Consider the following 23,513-nt stretch of genomic DNA (forward strand, 5'->3'; position numbering starts at 1 on the left):
AAACATCTGTTGATGCAAATCTACACAGCCATCATAGAGAGCATCATCACAACATCTATCACTGGCTGGTGTGGGAGTTATGACTGTCACAGTATATCCTGTAACAAAAATACCACCAACATTGTTGCATGGCAATAAAATTATCTATCTATCTATCCATCCATCCATCCATCCATCCATCCATCCATCCATCCATCCATCCATCCATCCATCCATCTATCTATCTATCTATCTATCTATCTATCTATCTATCTATCTATCTATCTATCTATCTATCTATCTATCTATCTATCTATCTATCTATCTATCTATCTATCTATCTATCTATCTATCTATCTATCTATCTATCCATCCATCCATCCATCCATCCATCCATCCATCCATCCATCCATCCATCCATCCATCCATCCATCCATCCATCCATCCATCCATCCATCCATCTATCTATCTATCTATCTATCTATCTATCTATCTATCTATCTATCTATCTATCTATCTATCTATCTATCTATCTATCTATCCATCCATCCATCCATCCATCCATCCATCCATCCATCCATCCATCCATCCATCCATCCATCCATCCATCTACAGTATCTATCTATCTACTGTATATGTAGAGAGTGTTCAATGCTTCTGGACATTTTGGATGTTACAGTTCATGGTTTACATGGTTTGCAACTGAATTTGTGATCTATTATTACCCCTAAAAATATATTTTCATTTGCCATTTACTAGGAAAAAAAGACCTGCCTCAGCTTCATCCTAGAGAAACATGCTTTTTTGCGGCAATCTTTTCAACTGAAAGAGTAGTGAAAACAGCGTCACCATCAGCTGCCTCAGGGCCCTTGGATGTTTAACCAGAAGAGGTGCATTATGAGGGAGGCAAGTGCTCTTGTCCGTTAAGCTGCATATTCATCATTTTTGGTCGTTAGTATCCATTTTAATAGTGCTGTGCACTGAGTCATTATAGCTCATGCTAATTAGTGCAGACCATTTGATATTGGTAATTATTTATTTTTGTAATGTAATAAATCTGTTAATTAAGACTAGCAACATGAAAATATTTGCAAATGATCTCTCTATCTGCCAGAGAGAGCATATTGAAACCTGGGTCAACGGGGTGCCCAAACTCACCCATGCCACATTTCTATCTACATTTCAGTTCACTAATATTATTTCATATTGATATGAAAGGTCATATTTGAAGCATATGTACACAAACACAATAGCATAAACAGAAAGCCTATACTGTATGTTCCTCTGTCTTCTCTATGCCTCCAAGCTTAATGGTGCATGGTGAACTCATTACTGGCTGTGTGGATGCTAATGAATACAGACACACACACATACATATCCTGTTACTAAAGAGGACAAGTGTGCATGTGCATATGCTTGTGTCTGGACCAGTGAGTGATTCAGTTGCTCTCTTATCTAAGTGTTCATTCCTGATATCCAGACATTACATCAATATTGTAGCCTTGAGGACCCCACACACGCACGCACACACACATTCATTTACACCCACAACACTTTCAACAGCATGTGGTAACAAGCACATGTAACTACACCCATATTTACTGTTTTCTGTTCACATAAGCTGGCATGCGGCCCTGGGATGGCTCTCATTACACAGATTCTCCATACCAACCGATCTTCCATAATAAACACACACATGGATGACATCAACAACACTAAGGATGTAGTCAGCGGAAAGGATCTTGAAATATTTGAGGAGTCTTTTGAAAAAACGTAGTCTGGTATACTAACTCATGTTTTTCTGTCTGCATATTGTGAGAACTGATGGAGTCTAAAATAATTGAGTTGTTATGCCACCCTACGGCCTTCATGGAGGAGTCCTTTGAAGAAGAAGGGAAAAGAATGAGAGGTCGACAGAAGAGAGAGAATGGGGCTGAGGGATGAGGGAGACCCAAGAGAGGAAGACGGCAGCTAAAAGAAGTATACTGTAGGTTGAATGAGAAGGCCTACTTTGAGGTCAATTGAATTTCAAAAGGTTAGATAACTCTAATAATGCACATCTGACTGAAACCCTACAGTAGGTATCCATCAATCCCAACTACACTCGCTGACTCCTTGTGACTTGCACATTTTGACTACATTTTACTATACAGCTTTGGAAGAAAATTAGGAGACCACTGCAAATTGTTTTGATGCCTTCCTAAGATTGCTGAGTGGCATTCAAATGAGTTGACGGTTATATTCAAAATTAAGAGACCACTGCAAATTTGAATATGACCGTCAACTCATTCGAATGGCACTCAGCAACCATAAAAAAAAATGTGCAGTGGTCTCTAAGCTTTTAAAATGACCTTTTCTATTTAGTGCAAAGGTAAGGCATAGATCACAACAATACATAAACATTCATTAAGTCTGCAAGTTAGAAAGTTGAACAAGTCAACAGAGGGCAGCTCCAATATTGATCTTTTAACGCTAAGTATGTGTACTTGTGTATATGAGAATGTAGTTGGCATCCTGATCTGTTGTCACAGGCACCACCTTCTCAATCAGTATAATGTGTGTATGTGTGTGCCTTTATTGTGTGTGTGTGTGTGTGTGTGTGTGTGTGTGTATTATTGTGTAAGTACTTATGTGAATATTGAGTCAGTGGAAACACAAGTGACGCATTAATGGCGAGAAAAAGGAGCACAATGAAAGTGGCCATTTAAATACAAAGACATTAATGATTAAACCCCAGTTATTCATACAGAACAACACACACACACACACACACACATACACACACACACACACACACACACACACACACACACACACACACACACACACACACACACACACACACACACACACACAAACATTGGCACATACGTCTCCATGAAGGGACCTCACCTATAAAAGCTCCTCCCTGAGTGAGGACTACTCAGTTGGAGTCTGTGCAGTTCTCATACAGAACACACACATACAGAACATAGGCATTCATCTCTCTCTACCTGGACATGAAATCTCTCATTTTCTCCTGCCTGTTGTGTTTAGGTGAGTGTGCTCATGTCGTTGTGTGTTCATGTTTGCATGTGTGTGTGTGTGTGTGTCAGTGTTAATGCCCTGGGGGATATAACTATCTGTATTTGTGTTTCCACGGTAAAGTGTGATTCCTTAGACAGCTATTTGTGTGTGTGTGCATGTGTGTTTCATGTATAACCTGAAACACATCTCTGATGGCTTTAGACTGGTTTCTAACACCATAATGACCTGATGGTGTGTGTTGATATCTGAGCATAGATGGGCAGTTGTGACAAGGTACAGGTGAGGGCCCAAGCAGGTGTGTAAACAGGATTCTTTCATCTGGGAGGCAAACTGTATATGCCACTGGGAGGTTAAGGTGTGTGCTATCTAGGGTTTGAAAGAGGTTGTGCGTACATTTTGAATGGCTTGGGTCAACCATGGGTTACTACTACTAGTAACAAAGCCACTAACGCACATAAGGCTTACCTTACAACGTCCATGGTCCAATTGGCTAAACTAAATAAAAGGCACGTTACAACGATATGTTTCTAGTCTTTTGTAGAACGAGATTAAGAGAGATTACGGAAGATTAAAGCATGTCTGAGGGCACTGAGCGGGTTGTGGGATTGAGCGTGTTTATGAATGAATGATGCCAACGTTCCAGAGCAGACTAGCTCCTCAGGGTGTGGCTGTCTGGGTGGCTTGAGTGGTTTGGAGGGAGATTCTCTGTGTGGGAGTTGTTTTTCACCTTATTTGTGCGAGTGTGAATACACGTGTGTTTGAGATGGGATAAACAGCACCATGCCATCGCTTTCATTTGAAGGATGTGTGTGGGTGGCAAGGGTGGAACTGGGACATTTATTCAACTGTCCAGATGTACTGGATCTACTGTAGCATGGGAGTAGGGTTGCCTATATCACTATACCTGCTATCATGATGTGCTCTCACTTCATATGTGGGCTTCTCTAATCCAGCCCTGTGTACTGTGGTGGGGTCAGTGGGTTCGGCGGTGAGCTTCAGTGCCCATGATTCTCTGCTGGGAGCATCCGGCGACCTCCAGACGTCCAGTGAATATGACGACCTTGAGAAGGAGAGGCTGGAGGAGGTGGAGATGAGCATGACCAAAGGTACAGTTTCACCCCAAACTCCAAAGCAGCCAGTGGCATAATTCCTAGAAACATATCATGAACTGGTTGAAATAGGGAAATGTGGGAAATATGTCTGTTTATAATAAGTTAAAGATATCTAAACTCAAGTGCAGCACACAAGTATGGTACCTCAAGTAGGCATGTGTAGAAATATGTTTGTGTGTCAGGACATATAGCTTTCTTCCACCGTCATCTGTTTCTTTTATACAATTCTCTTTGAGGCTGTGAGTTCTTGTGTTCCTCACTTTAATGCGCCTATCTGACTTGTTGACCTCTGACCCCTGTCTGATGCTCCAGTTCAGCAGCTCAGTAAATTAGGGGAGACGGGAGATGCGGGAAGCGGGAGAGGGCGGAATCGGAGAAAAGGGAAGGACAAAAAGAAAAACAGGAAAGCGGCGAGCCAAGCCCACACACCAGGCCAGAGACAGTACACACACTCCAGCTCACACACCACCGTCGAGGATGTGTGTCTCACCACACACAGAGACTTCTGCATACATGGCCAGTGCAAGTTCATGGAGGATCTGAGGGAACCATTGTGCATGTGAGTAAAATCCCGACAAACAACATTTCAATATGTAAGAGTGTGTGTGTGTGTGTGTGCATGAGTGACAGAATATAGACTACAGCGATATTGTCAGTGTTGAAAGTGAGGTGCATCAAGTTGTATTTGGTAGGTGATGATGACCACTGAATGCGTCCACTTGAGTGGTTAAAGGTTGACTGTGTTTGTTATTACCGGTCAGCTGTCAGGTGGGGTACGAGGGGAAGCGCTGTGCGGTCCAGCTGATGAAGACGGAGCACAGGGAGGTGGACGCTGACGACGAGGCCTACGCCCACACCGCTCTGCTGGTCATCGCAGTCATGCTGTCCGTCATTAGCTGCTCCGCCCTGCTCCTCACCATCTGTGTGCAGTACGTCCACAACAACGCAAACACAACGCAAACACAACGCAACGCAAACGCAACGCAACACAAACAAGGGATGTGAAAAGCCTAGAAAACATAGGCATGCATGTAGGAGCCGAGTTAAACTTACACTTAAAATCTTATTCCAGTTGTCTGAAAACCTGTTTTCTTTGTTCTGTTTTTCCAGCTATAAAACCCAGCGCCGATTCCAGGCTGCTTTCTTTAACCCAAGCAATGAAAAGGAAAACCCTCTGAAAAATGACATGATGGTATGCCCATAAACACACACACACACACTTGACTTGATTTAATCTAGTAATGTACAACTGTTATAACAATCAATATAACACTGATTATCTGTTATATTGGCTACTGTAGATTATTATTTAATTGCTGAATCATTAAATGTACTCCCTCTTGCTTTTTACAGATTTAGAATCCACAGAAGCAGGACACATCACATCTTCTAGCAGCCCAGCAGATGCAACCACTCTACTCAGTCATGGAGATTTATTTATGTGTTTACTTATTTATTGACTTCGGCACTTCAGTTTAGTTGACCTTCTGATGTTTTATTTATTTCAATATCCTATGTATTATGATGCTGTCATTGCACCTATGGAGCCTTTTCATTTCAGACCATTCAAATTAAAAGCTCCCAAGCAATATCTAGTGTGGTTTCTTATCTTACGTGAAATTTGGAGTACAGTAACACATGATCCTAACTTCATGCAATTAAGACGTAACACTTTCATGCTCAGTGTTACTCTCAGGAATATGTAGAGTTGTAGTTCTGGGTTTTGCTGCAGTTTTACCAACATAGTTATGTCAGCATAGGAATGCCCTGGATTGCGGCAGACATCATGAGGGAATATTCTATAATAGACAAAATCCCATCAAAGGACATGAATACAATACAGTGTTATATCAATATCAATACAACGCTCTAAATAGGTCAAGCACAAAAGGACAATACACAGAAAATGTTGGTATTCTTGTCATTTTTATTCCCATTATTTAATTAGTTCAAATGCAGACAATTCTCACTAAGTTTTGTAAAGAAATAAAACAGTAAAAGTACAGTACATTATATACGCAGATGAAGAGTTTGGTTGGTTCTACAGACACAGCGCAACAGGCAGCAGTAGCCCTTTGCGGGGGCCACAACATTCCCAAAGGTGCAGCAGAGTATGGAGAGAGATGCAGTTTGCTCAACCTCATTGGGTGAAAACTGATATGAGAATACCTTTTTGGGACCCCAGAGGTCATTGAATATCCACAGGAGTCCATGGATATATTGCTACGTACTTTACAACTCTCCACAGACGTGATACAACCAATGGAACAGATATACAACATAACCCAACAGGCTGGTTTTTGTATTAGGGTTGGATTATCCTAAGGTTAGTCAGAATTATGTTAGCCTTAAAAGGGCTGCAGTTAGCTTAGGGTCGGGTTAAGGTCAGCCGATTTCTGAGCTGGGAACTTGTCACACACAGACAGATCTCTAGAGCTGGTTGAGGATAGTGATCACTTTTTGACCAGTGGATCAAAGTTAGTTTTTTTCACTAGGTACTCACAGAATCATTGTTTACATCATACAACGAAACAAAGTCAACTGCAAAGCCACTACACTTCAACAACAAGAGAGAATTGTGCATCAACAATATCTTTACACAGCCATCTAATACACATTAAGTACCCCAACCGTCTCCGCTGACTGCACACCCAATTTCTTTCGGCTACATGTTAACCAGGATATTTACAAATAACTGTGGACAGTCCCAGTTATGCTACAACCCTCAGTAGACTGGACTCCAGCTCCAAAAGTTGGTTATGTGCAGAAGAGATAAGCTCTTCTAAGTAACACACAGACTGCTTCTACGAATGGAAAATATGGCACCTTCTGCTCAACAGTGGAGGGAGCCTGTGGCCTGGTAGCGCTGTGCCTCCATTTTTTTTTAATTGATCGAGGCCAAGTCGCCATAAGATGGCAGTCTGGCAAGACGGAGGCAGCGTGAACATCTGTGGAAACCAACCACACCATCTCCACTGCTCAGGAGACATCCCTGTGCAAGAACAAAAAGAAATGGGCCCCCATCGGGGTGCAACATTAGTGTATGAAACCACTCCGATGCCACGTGACCAGGCATGACGTGATCTCTTATTCCACCAGGCATCAACTCAGCCCGGATCATCATCCTCTCTCTCTCTCTCTCTCTCGCTCTCTCTCTCTCTCAGGTAAAACTCAGATATGTAGAAAAATATAGTTTAATGAATTTTTTTTTATATCTAATGTCTTAATTATTTAAATCACACTCATAATGCATTTCAGTGTAATAGTGTAAAGACATATCAGATCATACTTCACACTACTACCTACTAAAACTCCCGATAAAACTGAAACGCATCTCGCTATTGTGACGGATGAATTGGATGGAGATTAGTCTTTCATTGGCATCGTTAGGCAACTGGATGAGATACTTTTAGATATGATTACAATGTAAACACCACAGTACTGAGAAGTTACTGTATGGAACAAACAGTAAAGCACAACATTACAAGGCAAATGGCCATTTAAGCATAGATTTGTTCATGACAGATAAAAATAATACACCACAAATAAACAGCAACACTGCGTTGATTCTGAAAGCCACGCATTTGTACATTTCCAAATTAGGTGCCTGTCCAGAAGCAGAGGACAACTCAGCCAGCCCTTCAAAATCTGATTGGACCGAGGGCAAACCCGACCGGCCCTCTCATTGGACCTAGAGCCGGCAGAAGCCTTCTCTCCCCTGCTCTGCTGGAACAGCCTGGCTTTGTTTTGTTTCCAGTGGGCACGCAGTGCAGCATCTGACTGTAGGCCCACGGAAGAAATGTCTGGCATGGTTACTGTGCATGATCACATACGCGACGGACGACCAGCGTGGGCCTACAGCAGAGCTCCTGGGTGTCCAGTCTCAGAGTGTCCACAGAGCAGGGGGCCACAAGGCCCAGACGCATCACCGCAAGACAATCAGCTGAGCGCAAACCAGACCGGTGGAGCTACTGGCCAACAGATGGAAACAGTTGCTCTCACTTTTATACTGTACATTTGGTGTGTGTGTGTGTGTGTGTGTGTGTGTGTGTGTTGATTATGCTCCTAAGCTGAGAGTACTATGCAGATATTTGGCCGACTCTGCACGTGTTGGCCTCACTGGGGCATGGGGTCATGTGATGGCGTTAGTATAGGCTCTGACTGGCATGCTGCTGGATGGCATCGATATGACCTGAACGTGCAGTGGCACCCTGGGATGGTAATGCTCTGACCTCACAGTAGAGTGGGCTTCCTGGATGGCAGCAGTAGGACATCACAGTGGTGTGGGACACAGAGATGGCATCGTTATGAACAAACACTGGCACGGCGCTGGATGGCAGTAGAAGCTGATGCTGGCGGAGACCAGGGAACAGGATCATGTTGGCTGTATATGTACACTGATTGGCAAAAATGCCATGGGAAACTGTTACCATGGTTAATGGTCAAAAGATCAAATTGAAAAAAGCTTCTGAAGCTTTTCTATTGCAACTAGTGTCAAAGTGCCATTAATATAATTGTTTTACATTGTAATCTAAAACCTTTCATTTGTGATGCTTAGACTGAAATAACAACAATAGAGAAACATTTTTTCCAGCCAGCTTCAGCAAACTTTTCTGTTAAGTTGGCAAGAGAATGAACTGGCCTTAAGATTTCTTGTTATTTAACGACACCTGAAGCAAGTGATCATTGTTGAAGGTGAAAGAATCATAACATATCTGGCTTACTTTTTTAAAGGAAACCCACTCAACTGTGACAACACTTGTTTGTAAGGTACAGTAAAATAAGTGTTGTGTATTTCAGTTGAGCATAAAATAAATGAAACATAACTCATCAAATTGAAATGTGTGTGTGTGTGTGTGCGCATGTGTGTGTGTGAGAGAGAGAGCAAATCAGTACTGTGTGTGTGTGTGTGTGTGTGTGTGTGTGTGTGTGTGTGTGTGTGTGTGTGTGTGATTATGTATGCATCTGGGCATTGTAGTCTGAAAACTCTTTGAGAACTTCCAATGTGTTGAATAGTGAAACATTATTTAGAAAACCCAAGAAAACAAAAACACATCTTAAAGAATATGTACAGAAAAGGACAGTACAATATAGTACTAAAACAAGGATCTTCATTTAAAAAAACACAGCAATATGACCACTGCCTTCAGAAAAGGATTTGTATGGTAACACAAATACCTATGGAACCCTCATTTGGCGAGGTCACAAGTCAGGGGTCAAGGGTAATGTGTGGATGGCATGAAGGGTGGGCGTCGAGGTCAGCCAGTGTATTAGTATTTCTCTCGGGAGCACACCACTGACCTGTGTGCCTGTCTGTGTGTTTGTGTGTGTGTCTGCATATGTCTCGCTCAATAGTACCTGTGTTTGCATGATAAATACAATGTCACATCACTGCACCAAAGAGTCCTGTTTGCTTCGGGTACAAAAGCTAAATTTGGTAAAGACAAACAAAAATAAATAAAAGAGCAGACCTGGCAGCAGGAAGTTTCCGTGTCACTTCCTGGCAGCATTTCATTGAACACTGTCCCCATCACCTGTCTTCCCCCTGCTCCTTCCTCTTTCCTTTTCCACACCTCTTTCTGCTAGCCCTCTTGCACTTTATTCTTCCTCCCTTCTCTCTCTTCTCTCTCTCTCTCTCTCTCCCTCGCGCGCACGCTCTCGTTCCTTGGTTCTCCTTCTCAGACGTAGGGCAGGATGCCGTACACGAACAGGGCCATGACGGCGGCGCTGAACAGGCCGGCCACCGGCACCGTCACGAACCACGCCAGGAAGATGTTCCGGAAGAGTCGCCAGTCCACCGCCTTCTTGGAACGCAGCCAACCCACAGCCACAACAGAGCCCACCTGTACACACACACACACACACACATGCCCAGACACACACGTGTGCGCAGACACACATTGAAGAGCAACATCGATTAATGCTCACAGTAAAAGTGGTCATACATGGGAATTCACAGGATTAGTTTACAAGCTCATCACACATGAATGAATGACATCATTAAGACGGAGCAAATATTGATGGAGAAAAGATGCTTTAGTAGATCATGTTACGAGGGTTTTCCATTCATCTGTGGATGAACTGGTGTGTTTTAGTGAATTATGCTAGGTTAGGACTATGTGTAATTACATTAATCATCTAAAATCCAACATGTGTTTTTGTCCCCACTGGAAGTAGGCCTGTTTGAAACGTAACAGTCCTCCATCATCAGTGAGACTACAAACACATACCTCCACTACATCATTACAGTAGAGCTCCAGTAATGGACTGCATTGACTGGACTGAAAGCAGTAGCAACTTGTGGTAACAGCCAGAGCAATTGTCCATTTGTCCAAGTTGAATCCACAGGTGTATATCTCTTAGGACACCAAAGGTAGTGTCAGGTGTGACATAAGATTTGCCAACTTGATTTCAGTGTCAATAGATCGTATTGACGAACTTAATTTAGGGCAATCCACCATCATGTTTATAGCTACAAAAAAAATCTTAAAGACAAACAGTCTACATCGAGTGAATTAAGTAAGTAAGTAAGTAAGTAATTTATTTATATAGCGCATTTAACGTGCACAGAGTGCAACCCAAAGCGCTTTACACAAGACAGAGACGGTGCCGAACGGAATTAAAGGTAGCCCTAACCCTAACCCTAACCCTAGCAAAAGTCTATGGATATTTGAGCTCACCAGATAGTCAAATATTACCCCTCATTTCCAAACTCTTGAAGGGATGGGTTGAATGGCTGGCATATTGTATGGCTCCGTTCGAGTCTGAACTGTTTGCAAACCCGAGTGTATACAGAGGGGCAGCTCAAGGAGTGTGAGGAGCAATTCTCTGACTTTATCAAAAAGTAATTTGGGAGTAGAACTTACATGAGAGGTAAACAATGAAAAACTGACATTATCTTACAATGTCATGTCAATGTGATCTAATATTTTGTATCATGTAATAATCTAATGTGATTACAAGTTGCTATACAATGGAGCAACTGAAAGGATCATAATTATAGTCAAAAATAGGTTGAGAATATGGTAACACAGGGTATGCTAACTTTTAGCATTATATATTTGCATGATGGTTTTATGTGGTTGTGTTATGTGGAATTGTGTGAGACTTGTGTGGAGTGAAAGGTCTATCTTGCAGTAACAGGCTCTGGCTAACAGACAACTGTTTGGCTGTAGACCACTAGTGGCACTGAGCATGTATGGAATTGTGTTTCAGGTGTGGAACATCAGCACACAAAGTGCCCCTCACAAAGTCACTACCGATGACACATTTTGAAGGCTTAGGAGACATTACATAAGCATTCTCAAAGTCCAAAAGTGTTTCTCTTAATACTATTTAACTAAGTGACGTACTTTATGGCCCTATTGCTGATATATATGTATGTATGCTAGAAGTTGCTTTGTAATGTCAGTAAGCCTCCAACCAGCATGACGACGCAGGTTAGAGTAGATCTCTATGAAGTGGACAGATGGGGAATCGGGAGGGAAGGACTGGATTCGGATGGCAGTGTGATGAACAGGGCATTCCTCTGCATCTCCCCTCTCTGAGCTGCTCTGGGGGAAAACCTCCATCTCCACACCAGTACTGGGCCACCAGGGCTCGGTTAAGGCCTTCAGCAAGCCTCTCGTAGGACATTAGCCACTAGCAGAGATCCACAAAATCCAACCAATCTGAACTGCTAGCCATTTGTCTAGGTTGATTACGCTGCATGACTACACTTGCAGTGAAATGTCTTTCAAAAAAGAGCATTGTTCCAAATTGGTTGTATATTTTCATTAATGTTGTATTGCAAATGCTGTAATAGTAGAATGTATAAAACGATAATGTAAAAATGGGAGCTCATGAAACTTAAGTGAGTTAACAGCTATAATCGAATGCTCCTCATGAATTTGGCAGACACTGCTAATTATTATTGTGCATTAAAGGCAAATAATAAATAAGGTGAGTGAAAAGCTGTGCTACCATAATTGGTGAGTAAAGAAGTGTGCTCGTGTAATACTGTGCTGATGCAGCATGTGCAGATGTAGGTCTGCATGCATGTGCATCTATAGAAAGATCTGCAAGTGTAAGGTTTTACGTTTACCGTAAAACTCTGGTCATACAGATGCAGAACTCCAGAAAGAGAGTCATAGGAAAGCGATCGGCTTAGTCTTGGAATAAATGTGCTATGATTGGTTGCTACTTTAGGAGGGGAGGGTCTACTGTACATCTCTCCAATACCTTGCAGTGGGTGGAGCTTATGGGGATGCCCACATTTGAGGCAACAACCACTGTTAGAGCAGTCATTACTTCAATGCAAAATCCACTGTGAAGAAACAGGACAAGAGAACAGGACAAACACAAACACGTGCATGAGACAGGAGGGTCATGGGACACGACACACAATCCGCGGCCGCCCACTCTTCCCAGCATGCCATGGGAGGGTGAGCAGACGAGAGAAGACGAGGAACCACGTGACAAGACAGCGGGAGAAGGTTCTGGAACACTTAGACTGCATGCAGCTGTTACGCAGCGGGGAGGTGCGGGGAGGTTAGAGGACTGCACACGCTGGGGATGTCTGTGGGTGTCTGCGTGTCAGACTGATGGCCCGCTGGCATGTTATGTGAGAGTCCGTGTCTGTTTGTGTTAACGCCTGCTGACCAGTGGGAGAGTGCTGCATGTGGCTTGTGCTGGTGGCCATAAGGGTAATTCCTTTAAGCAGTGGAATTATCTTGGAATGTGTATGCTTGTGGTTTGTGTGTGACACAGAGTGTCGGTACGCGTGTAGGTTTGAGTATATGTTTATGCATGTGTGTGTTTGTGTGTGTGTGTGTGTGTGTGTGTGTGTGTGTGCAGTTCCTCTGATTGGCATGGTAAGGCCCATAACACCTCCCCCTCCCTTGCGTGCACAGTGACCCCAAACAGTGGGAGTGGCGGGTGTGGCCTGTGGCCTTTTACCCAGCATACCTTGCAGTGGGTGGTACTGACAGGAATTCCAATATTGGAAGCGAGCACAACAGTGAGTGCGGAGGCCAACTCTATAGTGAATCCACTGTAACAAAAGATATTCTTCATGGTCAGACTTTCCATTTGCACACACACACACACACACACACACACACACACACACACACACACACGTATCAACAGAGAAGACACACTCACACTCATTGCCCAGACAACAGCATATTCAAGTCCATAGTGTATGCATGCAGACTACATCATCACTGTGTGATGGGAAGCATATGTGCTCTTAAAAGAAAGCATCAGTGTTTTCAATTATCTCAGCCATGCTTGCGAGTGAATTATTTGGGAGATGTATGAAAATAATAGGGAATGGTTCAAGAATTGCTGGGCAAATACTTCAAGAATTGCTGTGCAGGTGTAAGTGGCAGGTGTTTTGTAAGAGTAACGTGTCTGCGGATGGCTGCATGTGTCTCTGCATGTCAGCCGATGAGTGTGTCAGCCTTGTACGGTGGAACAGGCGAGTATTTGCCTTGCTATTTAACACCAGGTTACCTGCCAAAACAACCTGCCTACATACCTACAAATGTCCTCCAACAGAACAGTAGGTGGTGAGACAGGCATGAATTGCAAGTCTCTTCTGGTGGGAACCCTTTTTTGGGCGTAAGGAATGACGGCTATGTCAACAGGTGTGTGGGTGGAGGGACAGGACGTAGACTGGGGTGTTCTAGTGTTTGGCATGTGAGAGCACCTGCTCCTTGGTAGTGTGGACAGGTGTACTCGACGTACAGCATGGCCCCAGGGCTGAGAGTGGCAGGTTGGGGTGGGATAGACCTATGGCTGAGTGGCAGGTGTGAGTGAGCTGGAGAGTGAGGAACACACTGGCTCTATCTGATGGTGTGTGTGTGTGTGTGTCGTCGGTATGAAGTTTAGATGTAAGCTGCTGCTGTGTGCGCCTGAGTTTGAGCCCCGAGGCCGTAGGTGTGTGGCCCTGGTCTCACCTGGAGGGGGTGATGGGGGTGAGGTCCTTGCCCATGGTCTGGATGACGCGGCGGCCCCAGACCCACAGGCCGGCGCAGATGCCCAGGCCCCCGTAGAACAGCAGCCAGATGGGGGTGGCCGCGTCCTGCATCACGCCGCCCTGCTCGTAGATCATCCACAGCGCCACCAGCGGGCCAATGGCATTGCTGCACGCACGCAAACAAGACGTCATTTGAGAGTACGGAGGAAACAAAGACAAAGGCGCTGAGTGAGCCTGAATCATTTCAAAACAGCTGGATACAATATAAAGACAGCATGTTAATATGTCAACATCCAAAGCCCGGCTTTTTAATAGGCTGTCGAATAGTTATGAATGCCGCTCAAGGCTGTGAGGAGCGCTCAAGTGAAGAGCTATAGTGCGTTCGATGGGGGTGGATGTGTGCCAGGACATTTGTTTGCGTAGGTAGAGATGGCATCTGCGCCTATTGTCTAATAATTTGGTTGTGCCCGGTGCGTAACTCCAAGAAAGAGTTCAGTCAGGTAGTGGAAAAGTAGAGACCGCACTCAGGGGCTAGCCTCGCGAGCCATCCACGTACTTCCGGCCAAGGATTGCCTCCACTACGAGTCTGGCCGTGCTCCTCTGTGGAGCATTCTGCTCGGTAGAATTGTAACAGAACGCCCCCCTCCAGAAAGCAGCCAATAAACGAAGAGACGGGTTGGTGGGGGCGAAAGGGGGAGGGCGCTCGTGACGATGACGTTAAACGCCTGCGCTATGTTGTTATGAGTAACTATCGCCGATTGGGTGAGAGCTGTCCAATCAATTCAAACCAGAACTGGGCGTTACTTCCCGCTTCCTGCAAGCGCTTCAGAGCAAAGAAATGCCAGACCATAATACGAAATGAAATGGTAGTATTATGGGATGGTTAGGACCAGGCTACTCAGGGGCTGAAATTTATACAAAACTATATTCAAAGTGCCGAGAGAGCATTACAGGCCAAAGCAAACAAACCAAAAAAACCCCACAAACGTTTCGCCCTAACACATCAGAAGTGTCTCAATTTTGATTTGTTTTGTACATGAATATGTAGATTCCAGGTGCAAAAGGCTATATTCTGGACTGGATGGGACAGGTGAGTATGAGCCGTGTGTAGCTGCAGAGGGCCGTACCTGACGTCATTGCCTCCGTGGGCGAACGAGCCGAAGCAGGCGGTGAGGATCTGCAGGAAGTGGAAGAGCAGGAACACCTGCGGCCGGTCCTTCTCGTCCTTCTCCTCCTCGGGCAGCTCCTCCAGGCCACCGGGGGGCGCCGGCGCGCCCGTCTTCTCCGAGGCCAGCTTGACGTCCACGCCGCCCTCCTCGGCCTCGATCTCGGCCTCGGCCACGGCGTTGCAGTAGCTGGAGTAGCTGTCGTAGCGCACGCGCTTCTTGGAGTAGAGCACCGTGTCGCCCACCAGCTTCTCGGCGTCGTCGGCGGCGGTGGCGGCCTCGGCGCGCAGCGGCTGCATGGGCATGCCGCAGATGGCGGCCGTGTAGCACGTGTAGCTGTTGTTGCGGCGCAGCAGCCGGTAGTTGTTGTCGGCGCGCGAGGCGCTGCGCTCGTCCTCCAGCCGGCCCAGGTGGATCTTGTGAAGCAGGTCCTTGTACAGGCCCGAGTCCTTGTGCACCGTGTGGTACACCTGCCCGTCGCTGCGCATGTGGTCGAAGCTGAAGCTGCCGTTGGACACCGGGGACTTGAGGCAGCCGTTGGTCATGGAGTGAGTGCGACCTGAGAGCAGAGATTATTATGATTTATTATACAATTATTTATTATGAAAATGCACTGTACTGTTCTTCCTGGCTTCTTATAATGGTTATTATTCCGCTGATTGCTTTTTCCGTACGCAATTTCTCTTCAACCGTTTCACTTAGAAACTTCATTCAAACTTTGTAACGTAGGTCTTCTAATGGACCAGGTTGCTATGACTTTTCAACTTTGTTACTTTTATACTTTTTAAATTACAAATTAAAAACTATTAAATATTTCCCCATAGACTTATGGCCAGGCCACCTGCAAGCAACTCTCTGTCTCTGTCAACTGTTTCCTCTATCCACAACTGTTTCAAAATAAAAGTCCTCACCATTTTTGCATTATCATGCACTGGTAATTCCCTGGAATTACATTTTCTAGTTTATTTATTTATTTACATTCATAAAGGAGATGCTCCCGCTGGATTTCTATAATTCTTGGTGTAATGCGTGCCATTTGTCTCGTGGCTTTATACTGTAGTTGCAAGTGAAATGCGAGATCATGAAAGCTAAAAGCTATTACTCGGGACAGACGATACTCAAACCAGGGAGATCTCGAAATAAATTGATTTACTGCCTAGAGCGGCTCTGTTAGTAAATCAAAGAACTCCAGCAAAGGTCAGACCATAATAATCATTCCAAGTGCAGCTGGAGCTAATGAGCATTTTACTGGCCCAATCTGTACATGTCCACTCTGGATATTATGGAGAACCACTGGGCTGCTGGGAGCCTCCTCATCTCCCTCACTCTGCTGGATGGATGCCCACTGTTAGCACAAACCCTCTCCCTTGTCATGCCCTCGGCCATCTCTGTGTCAGCCATGACGCCGTCACAAAGCGTGTGTGCCGGCGACGCTCTGAACAACGCTCGTCTTTGTGCGGCGCGCCACAACACAACACAGCACAACGCGGACTTCTTCTGACGTCGGCGGCGCTCTCCCGGGAGCCACTCACCGTAGAAGCGTCCGTTGGGGGGCGGCGCGGCCCCGTTGGCCAGGCCGCTGGCCTCTGGCGTGGTGGGGCCTGTGAGGGGCAGCACGGAGTCGTCGTCGGGGCCGTTGGCGCCCGGGAGCTCCTTGAAGACGGGCGCCTCCTCCTCCTCCTCGGGAATCTTATCCAGGCTCTCATCAGAGATGCGAGACAGGTGCTCCTCTTTCAACTGGCCTATGGGGGCGCGCACAGATGGAAGAAACAGCTGAGCGCATAAACGGAAATGTACGTGTGTACACTACACACACACACACACACACACACACACACACACACACACACACACACACCTAGGATCTCTCTCTCTCGGTCACGCACACTCACGTGTGCTCACACGCGCACACACATAATTTATTCTATACATGACAGTAACACCTATTTATGTGTTTAGTATGAAGTCATCTAACATAAGACATTGACAGGACAGAAGTCATCTAACATGAGACATTGTTTTATTACAACTTGTTAAAACAACTGTAACATTACGACTGTGTTACAGTAAGATAACCTACTTAAATCCAAGACTTTTCAACAAAGTCCTATTCAACGTAGAAGAGGCAAAAAAGTCCCAGGGTAATGACCAAAGTAAATCATTTTGGACTGAGAGAAATTCTATCTGGGCTACACAGTTTGCATCAATAGTCAGTAAGCATGACAGAAGCATTGAATGAACATAGTGGAAGTAAACACTAGATTAGAAGTGATAAGCATAATTAAGGCCTAATCTTTTCAGACCTACTGCATAACGTTTTAATGTATGACCTAAAATGTATATTATTACATGTATGAGTCTGCAACAACCCTACAATGCTTCTGAACTGACTGACCCATGTGATCAGATGTGACCCATGTGATCAGAATCTGTGTTATACTCACCAGCAATTTTCCTCCTCATCCAAGGGCAGACTAAGAACCACACCACCCCTGCACACACTATTGATCCTGCCAAAGTTATCAATGCGATCGCCCATACTGGCATCAGTTCCAGCCCCAGCACTGAAACACACACACACACACACACACACACAAACACAAGAGGAGGTTAGTCAGTTCACAAAATCTTATTATTAACATTAACATTATAAAACATTATTCTATCCCAAATGTGTGTGTGTGTGGAAAGTGTCCATACATGGGGCTCCAGTGTACATAATGGAGAAGGTGTTGATGCCAATGGTAGTGGCATAGAACAGGGGAAGGGCCCTCAAGCCATTGGGCATGGGATCATCCTGCAGGGGAACAACATGCACAAAAGCACAACATAAGCAGACGAAGGCGTGATCCGAGTCATCCCATAGCATTCCCTGTTATCAGATCAAGTCATCCCAAGGGCATTTCTAGATACTGTATGTACGTCACATGCTCAACAAGGGCTTTCAAGTGGTCCTGATCTGGATCTTCATGTAGAAGGACCACGCGCTAGACTTGCTGGATGAAAGGTTGAATTAAAATAAGATCCTGACTTTGTAGGTTATGTGAGTGGACTCATTACAGACAAATGGACAGTCCTGATTACAATGTCCTCTGCGCCCTTATTGGGGACGTGGGTAAAAATAAGACACATTACGATGCATGAGAGGCTTAAGACCAGCAGGGCCGATGACACCACTTCATATTGTGAAGGGCAGCAGATCGTTTAACATTGCAAAGTCACTCTATTTTTTTTTTTTTTTTTTAAGATTATTTTTTTTGGCTTTTTATGCCTTTAATGTGACAGGACAGTAGAGATGACAGGAAATGAGCGGGAGAGAGAGTAGGGGTGGGATCCAGAAAGGACCACGGGGCGGGAATCGAACCTGGGTCGCCGGCGTGTGGTGCAGGTGGCCCAGCCAGTCGCGCCACGGCTGGGGCCTACAAAGTCACTCTATTTGACACGAAATCGTGTCAGACACAACAGCGGTTCAGTCTAAATGTCAGTCCCTGAGCGCGGGGCTCATGAGATTCGAGGCAGCCAGACCCAGATTCCGTAATGCGCTCGGTGGTGTGTGGACGTGGAGTAAATGATTCCCACTGACCTTGTTGAGGATGAAGTGCCTGATGACGAAGAAGAGCAGTCCCGACATCAGGCCAGACAGCAGGGGGGAGATGAACCAGGAGGACACTACACAAGAGAGAACACTCGGCTGTGACAACTTGGAACACACACATACACACACACACACATACACACACACACACACACACACACAGACCAACATACCCTAGTTCTTTTACTAGAACATGACCATTGTACAGAAAGTTGTATGCGTACAGACACACCTCACACACAGGGGTGTGTGTTCACCTACCGATCTTCACCAGTTGCATCCACTGCACACCCTTGGTGCCGATAGCAACCATGGAGAAGCCGATGGTGGCTCCCACGATGCAGTGTGTTCCTGAGATGGGAAGCTTCAGGAAAGAGGCAATCAGCTGCCATATTGCAGACCCTGGAGGGACACACACACACACACACACACACACATACACACACACACACACACAGAGTGAGAATTAAGAGACGTGCTCCCGCACCTGAGAACACTGAGCGCCGGGGCACTCGCTCTCCTCACATGCTCTCTGTGAGACGAATACAGGCAGGGACAGGCAGGCACAACAGGAGGGAAGGAGAGAGAGAGAGAGAGAGAGAGAGAGGGAGAGAGAGAGAGAGAGAGAGAGAGAGAGAGAGAGGGAGAGAGAGAGACACAGGTGACAGGTACAGGGACAAAACGTCAGCAACAGATAGAAGGATAGAAAAGGAGAGAGGTGGGAGAGCACACAGTTAGAGAGACAGAAGAACGGACAGACTGTCCCCGTGGGTCCGGGTCAGACAAACAAAAACAGGCGCAAAGGGAGCGCGCAGCAATACAGGCTAATGTACTTGGACCTGAACGTCCTTTTCCGCAGTAGCATGCTGGGAGTTCTTACCGACCATGGCGCTGACCTCTCCTGCCATGAGGACGGGCACCGTCTCGTTGTACAGGTTGACGTCGATGATGCCCTTGCGGATGGTCTCGCCCACCTTGGCGCCGAGCAGCATGGAGCCCAGCGTCTCGAAGATGGAGGCCAGGATGCAGGCCTGCCGCAGCGTCACCACGCCCGAGCCCACCGCCGTGCCAAACGAGTTGGCCACGTCGTTGGCCCCCACCGAGAAGGCCAGGATGAAGGCAATGATGAAGCCCACGATCACCATCCACAGATATTCGTCCAGCATTTTGATGGTTGTCGCTCTTACAATCCCAAATGATAAAAATAAAAATAAAAATATTCAGTTAAGGCAGATGAGGTGAGGTGAGGTGAGGAGGCTTTGAGGCTCTGAGCCCGAGGCTGGAACTGATCGAGAGCTGTCCGCACAAATGCAAAGCCCAAACCGAAACAGCGGCTAGCGTAGTCGCTGAGCACCAAGCGGCGCTGTTGCTAGTGCCAAAGCTAACAGCTAACTTCAGCCACTAACTTCAGCAGAGCTGCTGTGCGAAGGGAGCGGCGCTAACTGGAGCTGAGATTAGCGCAGACGCGCAGCGCTAACTGATCAAGCGGACTTGCGTCTGAGAAGGAGCAGGAGGAGCAGGGCAGAGGTGGCAGTCCATCCTTCAGCTCTCTGCAAAGCAATCCTCAGGACCCCCTACCCTGCAGAAGAGAGAAGACAAAACACAGAGAAAAAACATTTAGACAAAAGTCTCCACGGCCAGGAAAGGGAGATACACTCAGAAAGACTGCTTAGGATCCGTATAAATCTCTAGGGTTTCGGGTGTTCCTATAGATGTGACAGAATGTGGAATATGTTCTTTATGGGTGAGGGGACTTAAAAGCTGAAGAGAGACCAGATGGTATTCTGTTGTCAGTGCCCCCCCCCCCCACCAACCCTTTCCAGTGGACTGAGAGCTCTAATGAGGCGCGGCGCCACACCTGCCTGAGGGCCAACACGCCCCCACACATGGGATCCTCCGGAAGCGTGCAGGTGAGGAGCGCAGCGCGCGGCTAGGTGTGCTCGTGAGGAGAGCCAGAGGAATGTTTGCGAGGTGTGCGGACCAGTAATGACAATGTTTTTGAGGAGTGTGTGTTTGCACTAATCATGTGTGGTTACGGCGTGTGTGTGTGTGTGTGTGGTGTATGTGTGTGTGTGTGTGTGTGTGTGTGTGTGATTGTGTGTGTGTGTGTGTGTGTGTGTGTGCTCACAGTGTGTAATAATAAGTCAACTTGAAGGGGAAGAATGGGGCATTTCTGAGTGGGATTATCCTTTTGTGTGAAGGGTATTAAATGTAAACAGCTTGAGGAAGGCAGACTAACACAGCATAACACGTTCTCAAAGCATTAACCTGTTGTGTGCCCTGATCACGAGAGAACCAGAGCTGCAGCAATCAATATCACATGGCTCTGTGCGGCTACGCTACATGCACGTATGGCGTGCCGCTTTCCTGGGACACACAAGCAACCCGAACAACACTGACACACTGACACAGAGCGGGTATTGAGATGTTTACAGCCATGGCTCTCCTAGCACTGACACACACACAGACACATAAAACACAAACAAACAAACCTCTCAGCAGAGGTTGTGGCTCCGTCTCAAAACATTCACAGCTGCAGGCTGGACAATACTAGAACCCCCCTGGACCTGGGGCTGAGGACAACAGGCCTGTGGTATGTGGGTCTTACTGAAGCTCAAGCATCTGTTCCAAGACTCAAAAGTTCCAGAAAATACCATCTGATACTACTAAGCAACCAAAAGGCTTGACAAAATGATTTCAATAACAAAACTAAGGCTGAATGTCTCCTCAGAGGTCATTGCCAGGTCAGGAGGTGAAGCAGTACAAAGTGGTCTGATCTACTCTATAGCAGCAGCCAGCAGATGTACACAAACTATAGACATAACAAAAATAAACTAAATGTAAATATCAGGGTCCGAGGGGTATTCCAAGTATGTGGTTTAGCGGCAAACCTGGGTCAGTAATACTAAGGGTTAAATCTCCTAATAGAAGAGCTGTATGGCTTCATTCTCCAAACAAAACAATGCCACAGGGCTCTTGGTGTAGGAGTTAATTTACCCAGGTTTGTCACTAAACCATATACTTGGAATACCCCCCTGGTGCGTCACCTGTGTCATAAGAATACATACACTACATAAGCATAGAAAACATAACTCTGAATGCCAGTCTGAATAGTTAAGATAAAATCCCATGTGAAGGCAAAAGATGGGGAGAAGATGCTGGTAATGACCATGTACGGTCCAGTGCCTAAAACTATTCTGAGAATGCCAGGGCTAAATCTGGAGACGTCATCTTCTCATTTGCAACTATAGATCCATGCCATGTCTGGAATAGATCAATTGCAGGCTCAGCTACCGTCAGAGTAGGCTAAGAATTAACTCGATGATCAAGGTCAATCCTGGAGAGCAGGGAGGGACACGCGTCACATGAAGTTGCCCGTACCTTATTCAAAAAAGGTCTGCTTCTTGCCATCTGTGTGTGTGCACTGAACACAGGGTAGCCACAGCATGTTTGGAAACATTCTTTCTTGTAACCACTCACGCCAACATATGGCCCTATGGTACGGATCAGCACATTCTAGCAAGATTATAGCTCTGCGTTTGGCACCATAAAAACAACCTTTTTTTTGAGCTGACGCATTTCTTCGCATCATCCAACAGGGAGCAGTTTGAACTAAGAAAACACATTCAACTCGCAGAGCTTTGTGTTTGGATGGCTGACTGACCTTTTGGCCGCTGGCTCAGAGAGACGCGGTTGAATGGGAGCCGGGGGGCGTTGGAGGGGATATGGAAAGGCAACGTAAGTTAGCATGTCATTCCTTATGTTAAGTTCTTTTGACATTACGATTGGCTAATCTCCTAATCTTAAACCTTTTCAGGGGTTTTGGCAGGACTCCGTTAAGGACCTGGCAGTTCCTAGCGTGAGGGGAGGGTGTTGTGAGTTTGGATGTGCATATGGGCCACGGTGTTCAGGCCAGCAGTTAGACTCGTGCACAGCCATAGGATTGGGGGAGCAGAGTGTATTAGAGAATCGGCTCATGACGTTTATTCATTTTCCATCAGGTTATTAAAGGCGCAGGAGCAGAAAATTCCACTGTGTCTTACCGTTTCCTAAATTACATTTCATGGCTGGTATTTACTTAATCTGAGCAAAGCTGTGGACTTAATGACTGGGAGAGCACTTATCTGGCCATGTGTTAGCATGAGGGGGAATGACCAAAAGGAGATGGAGAGAGTCGGTGTGTCAAAACAAATAACACAAACATGCATGTTAGTGTTATGGAGCGCACATGTAGGCACTCTGTGGAATGAAAGAGACGGACCCACCTTACATTAAGATGGTGAAATATGAACTCCTTATATAACGGGACGTATCAACGGAGTACATCTGAGTAGTCCCCTACCTTCAGAGGTCACACCCCTATGGCCCTGTTCTGACACTGAATTCACATCAGCCCTGCTGACCTATACATTCTTAGAGACGACACTGGCCCAACTCATCAAACATGTCATGGCAGACATACACCACTGTTGCTCATAACCATTTCGAAGAAAGCAGGTTAGCCTTTCTGAATGCTGGAAATCAAAGGCTGACAGTCCTTCGGTAGATTATTTCTGGATTGTTAGCAGGGCTTTGCTGTTCTCTTTTTTTCGCTAGCTCCTAATAGCTTGAGCTTGAGCCCCTCCATCATTTTAGATAGCATTGCCTTAGACATGCAACCAGTAGGATTT

At 45.8% G+C, this 23,513-nt stretch overlaps 3 protein-coding genes across 4 annotated transcripts in view; 2 read left to right on the forward strand and 1 right to left on the reverse strand.

The window, feature by feature from the left end:
* Positions 1-23,513, forward strand: part of ksr2 (kinase suppressor of ras 2) — a 93,389-nt gene that overhangs the window by 5,535 nt on the left and 64,341 nt on the right.
* LOC134088519 (proheparin-binding EGF-like growth factor) lies at positions 2,937-5,673 on the forward strand. Its single transcript, XM_062542508.1, has 6 exons — positions 2,937-3,015; positions 3,960-4,112; positions 4,431-4,677; positions 4,880-5,047; positions 5,229-5,310; positions 5,472-5,673. Exons 1-6 carry the CDS (start codon positions 2,979-2,981, stop codon positions 5,475-5,477), a joined length of 693 nt encoding a protein of 230 aa, XP_062398492.1. The 5' UTR covers positions 2,937-2,978; the 3' UTR covers positions 5,478-5,673.
* Positions 6,026-20,417, reverse strand: LOC134088518 (sodium-dependent phosphate transporter 2-like). 2 transcript variants are annotated; one of them, XM_062542506.1, is made up of 10 exons: positions 19,724-20,417; positions 19,105-19,245; positions 18,832-18,917; positions 17,949-18,045; positions 17,693-17,812; positions 16,781-16,990; positions 15,210-15,807; positions 14,063-14,248; positions 13,065-13,149; positions 6,026-9,961 (listed from the first exon to the last, which is right to left on the reverse strand). In XM_062542506.1, exons 1-10 carry the CDS (start codon positions 20,007-20,009, stop codon positions 9,797-9,799), a joined length of 1,974 nt encoding a protein of 657 aa, XP_062398490.1. In that variant the 5' UTR covers positions 20,010-20,417; the 3' UTR covers positions 6,026-9,796. The 2 variants fall into 2 exon arrangements, with proteins under 2 accessions (XP_062398490.1, XP_062398491.1); XM_062542507.1 differs by lacking the exon at positions 13,065-13,149.

Source organism: Sardina pilchardus, chromosome 8 (assembly GCF_963854185.1).
Source record: "Sardina pilchardus chromosome 8, fSarPil1.1, whole genome shotgun sequence".
Taxonomy (NCBI): domain Eukaryota; kingdom Metazoa; phylum Chordata; class Actinopteri; order Clupeiformes; family Clupeidae; genus Sardina; species Sardina pilchardus.

Bases quoted from the DNA above. Each gene is read 5' to 3' on its own strand.
- LOC134088519 (XM_062542508.1), top strand. From the start codon at position 2,979: ATGAAATCTCTCATTTTCTCCTGCCTGTTGTGTTTAG. The intron at 3,016-3,959 runs GTGAGTGTGCTC...TCTCTAATCCAG, and splicing joins CTCCTGCCTGTTGTGTTTAG to CCCTGTGTACTGTGGTGGGG. The intron at 4,678-4,879 runs GTGAGTAAAATC...ATTACCGGTCAG, and splicing joins CTGAGGGAACCATTGTGCAT to CTGTCAGGTGGGGTACGAGG.
- LOC134088518 (XM_062542506.1), bottom strand. From the start codon at position 20,009: ATGCTGGACGAATATCTGTGGATGGTGATCGTGGGCTTCATCATTGCC. The intron at 18,046-18,831 runs GTCAGTGGGAAT...GTTCCCCTGCAG, and splicing joins GGCACTTCATCCTCAACAAG to GATGATCCCATGCCCAATGG. The intron at 9,962-13,064 runs GTATGCTGGGTA...GTGTGTGTACAG, and splicing joins TCAGTACCACCCACTGCAAG to GTGGGCTCTGTTGTGGCTGT.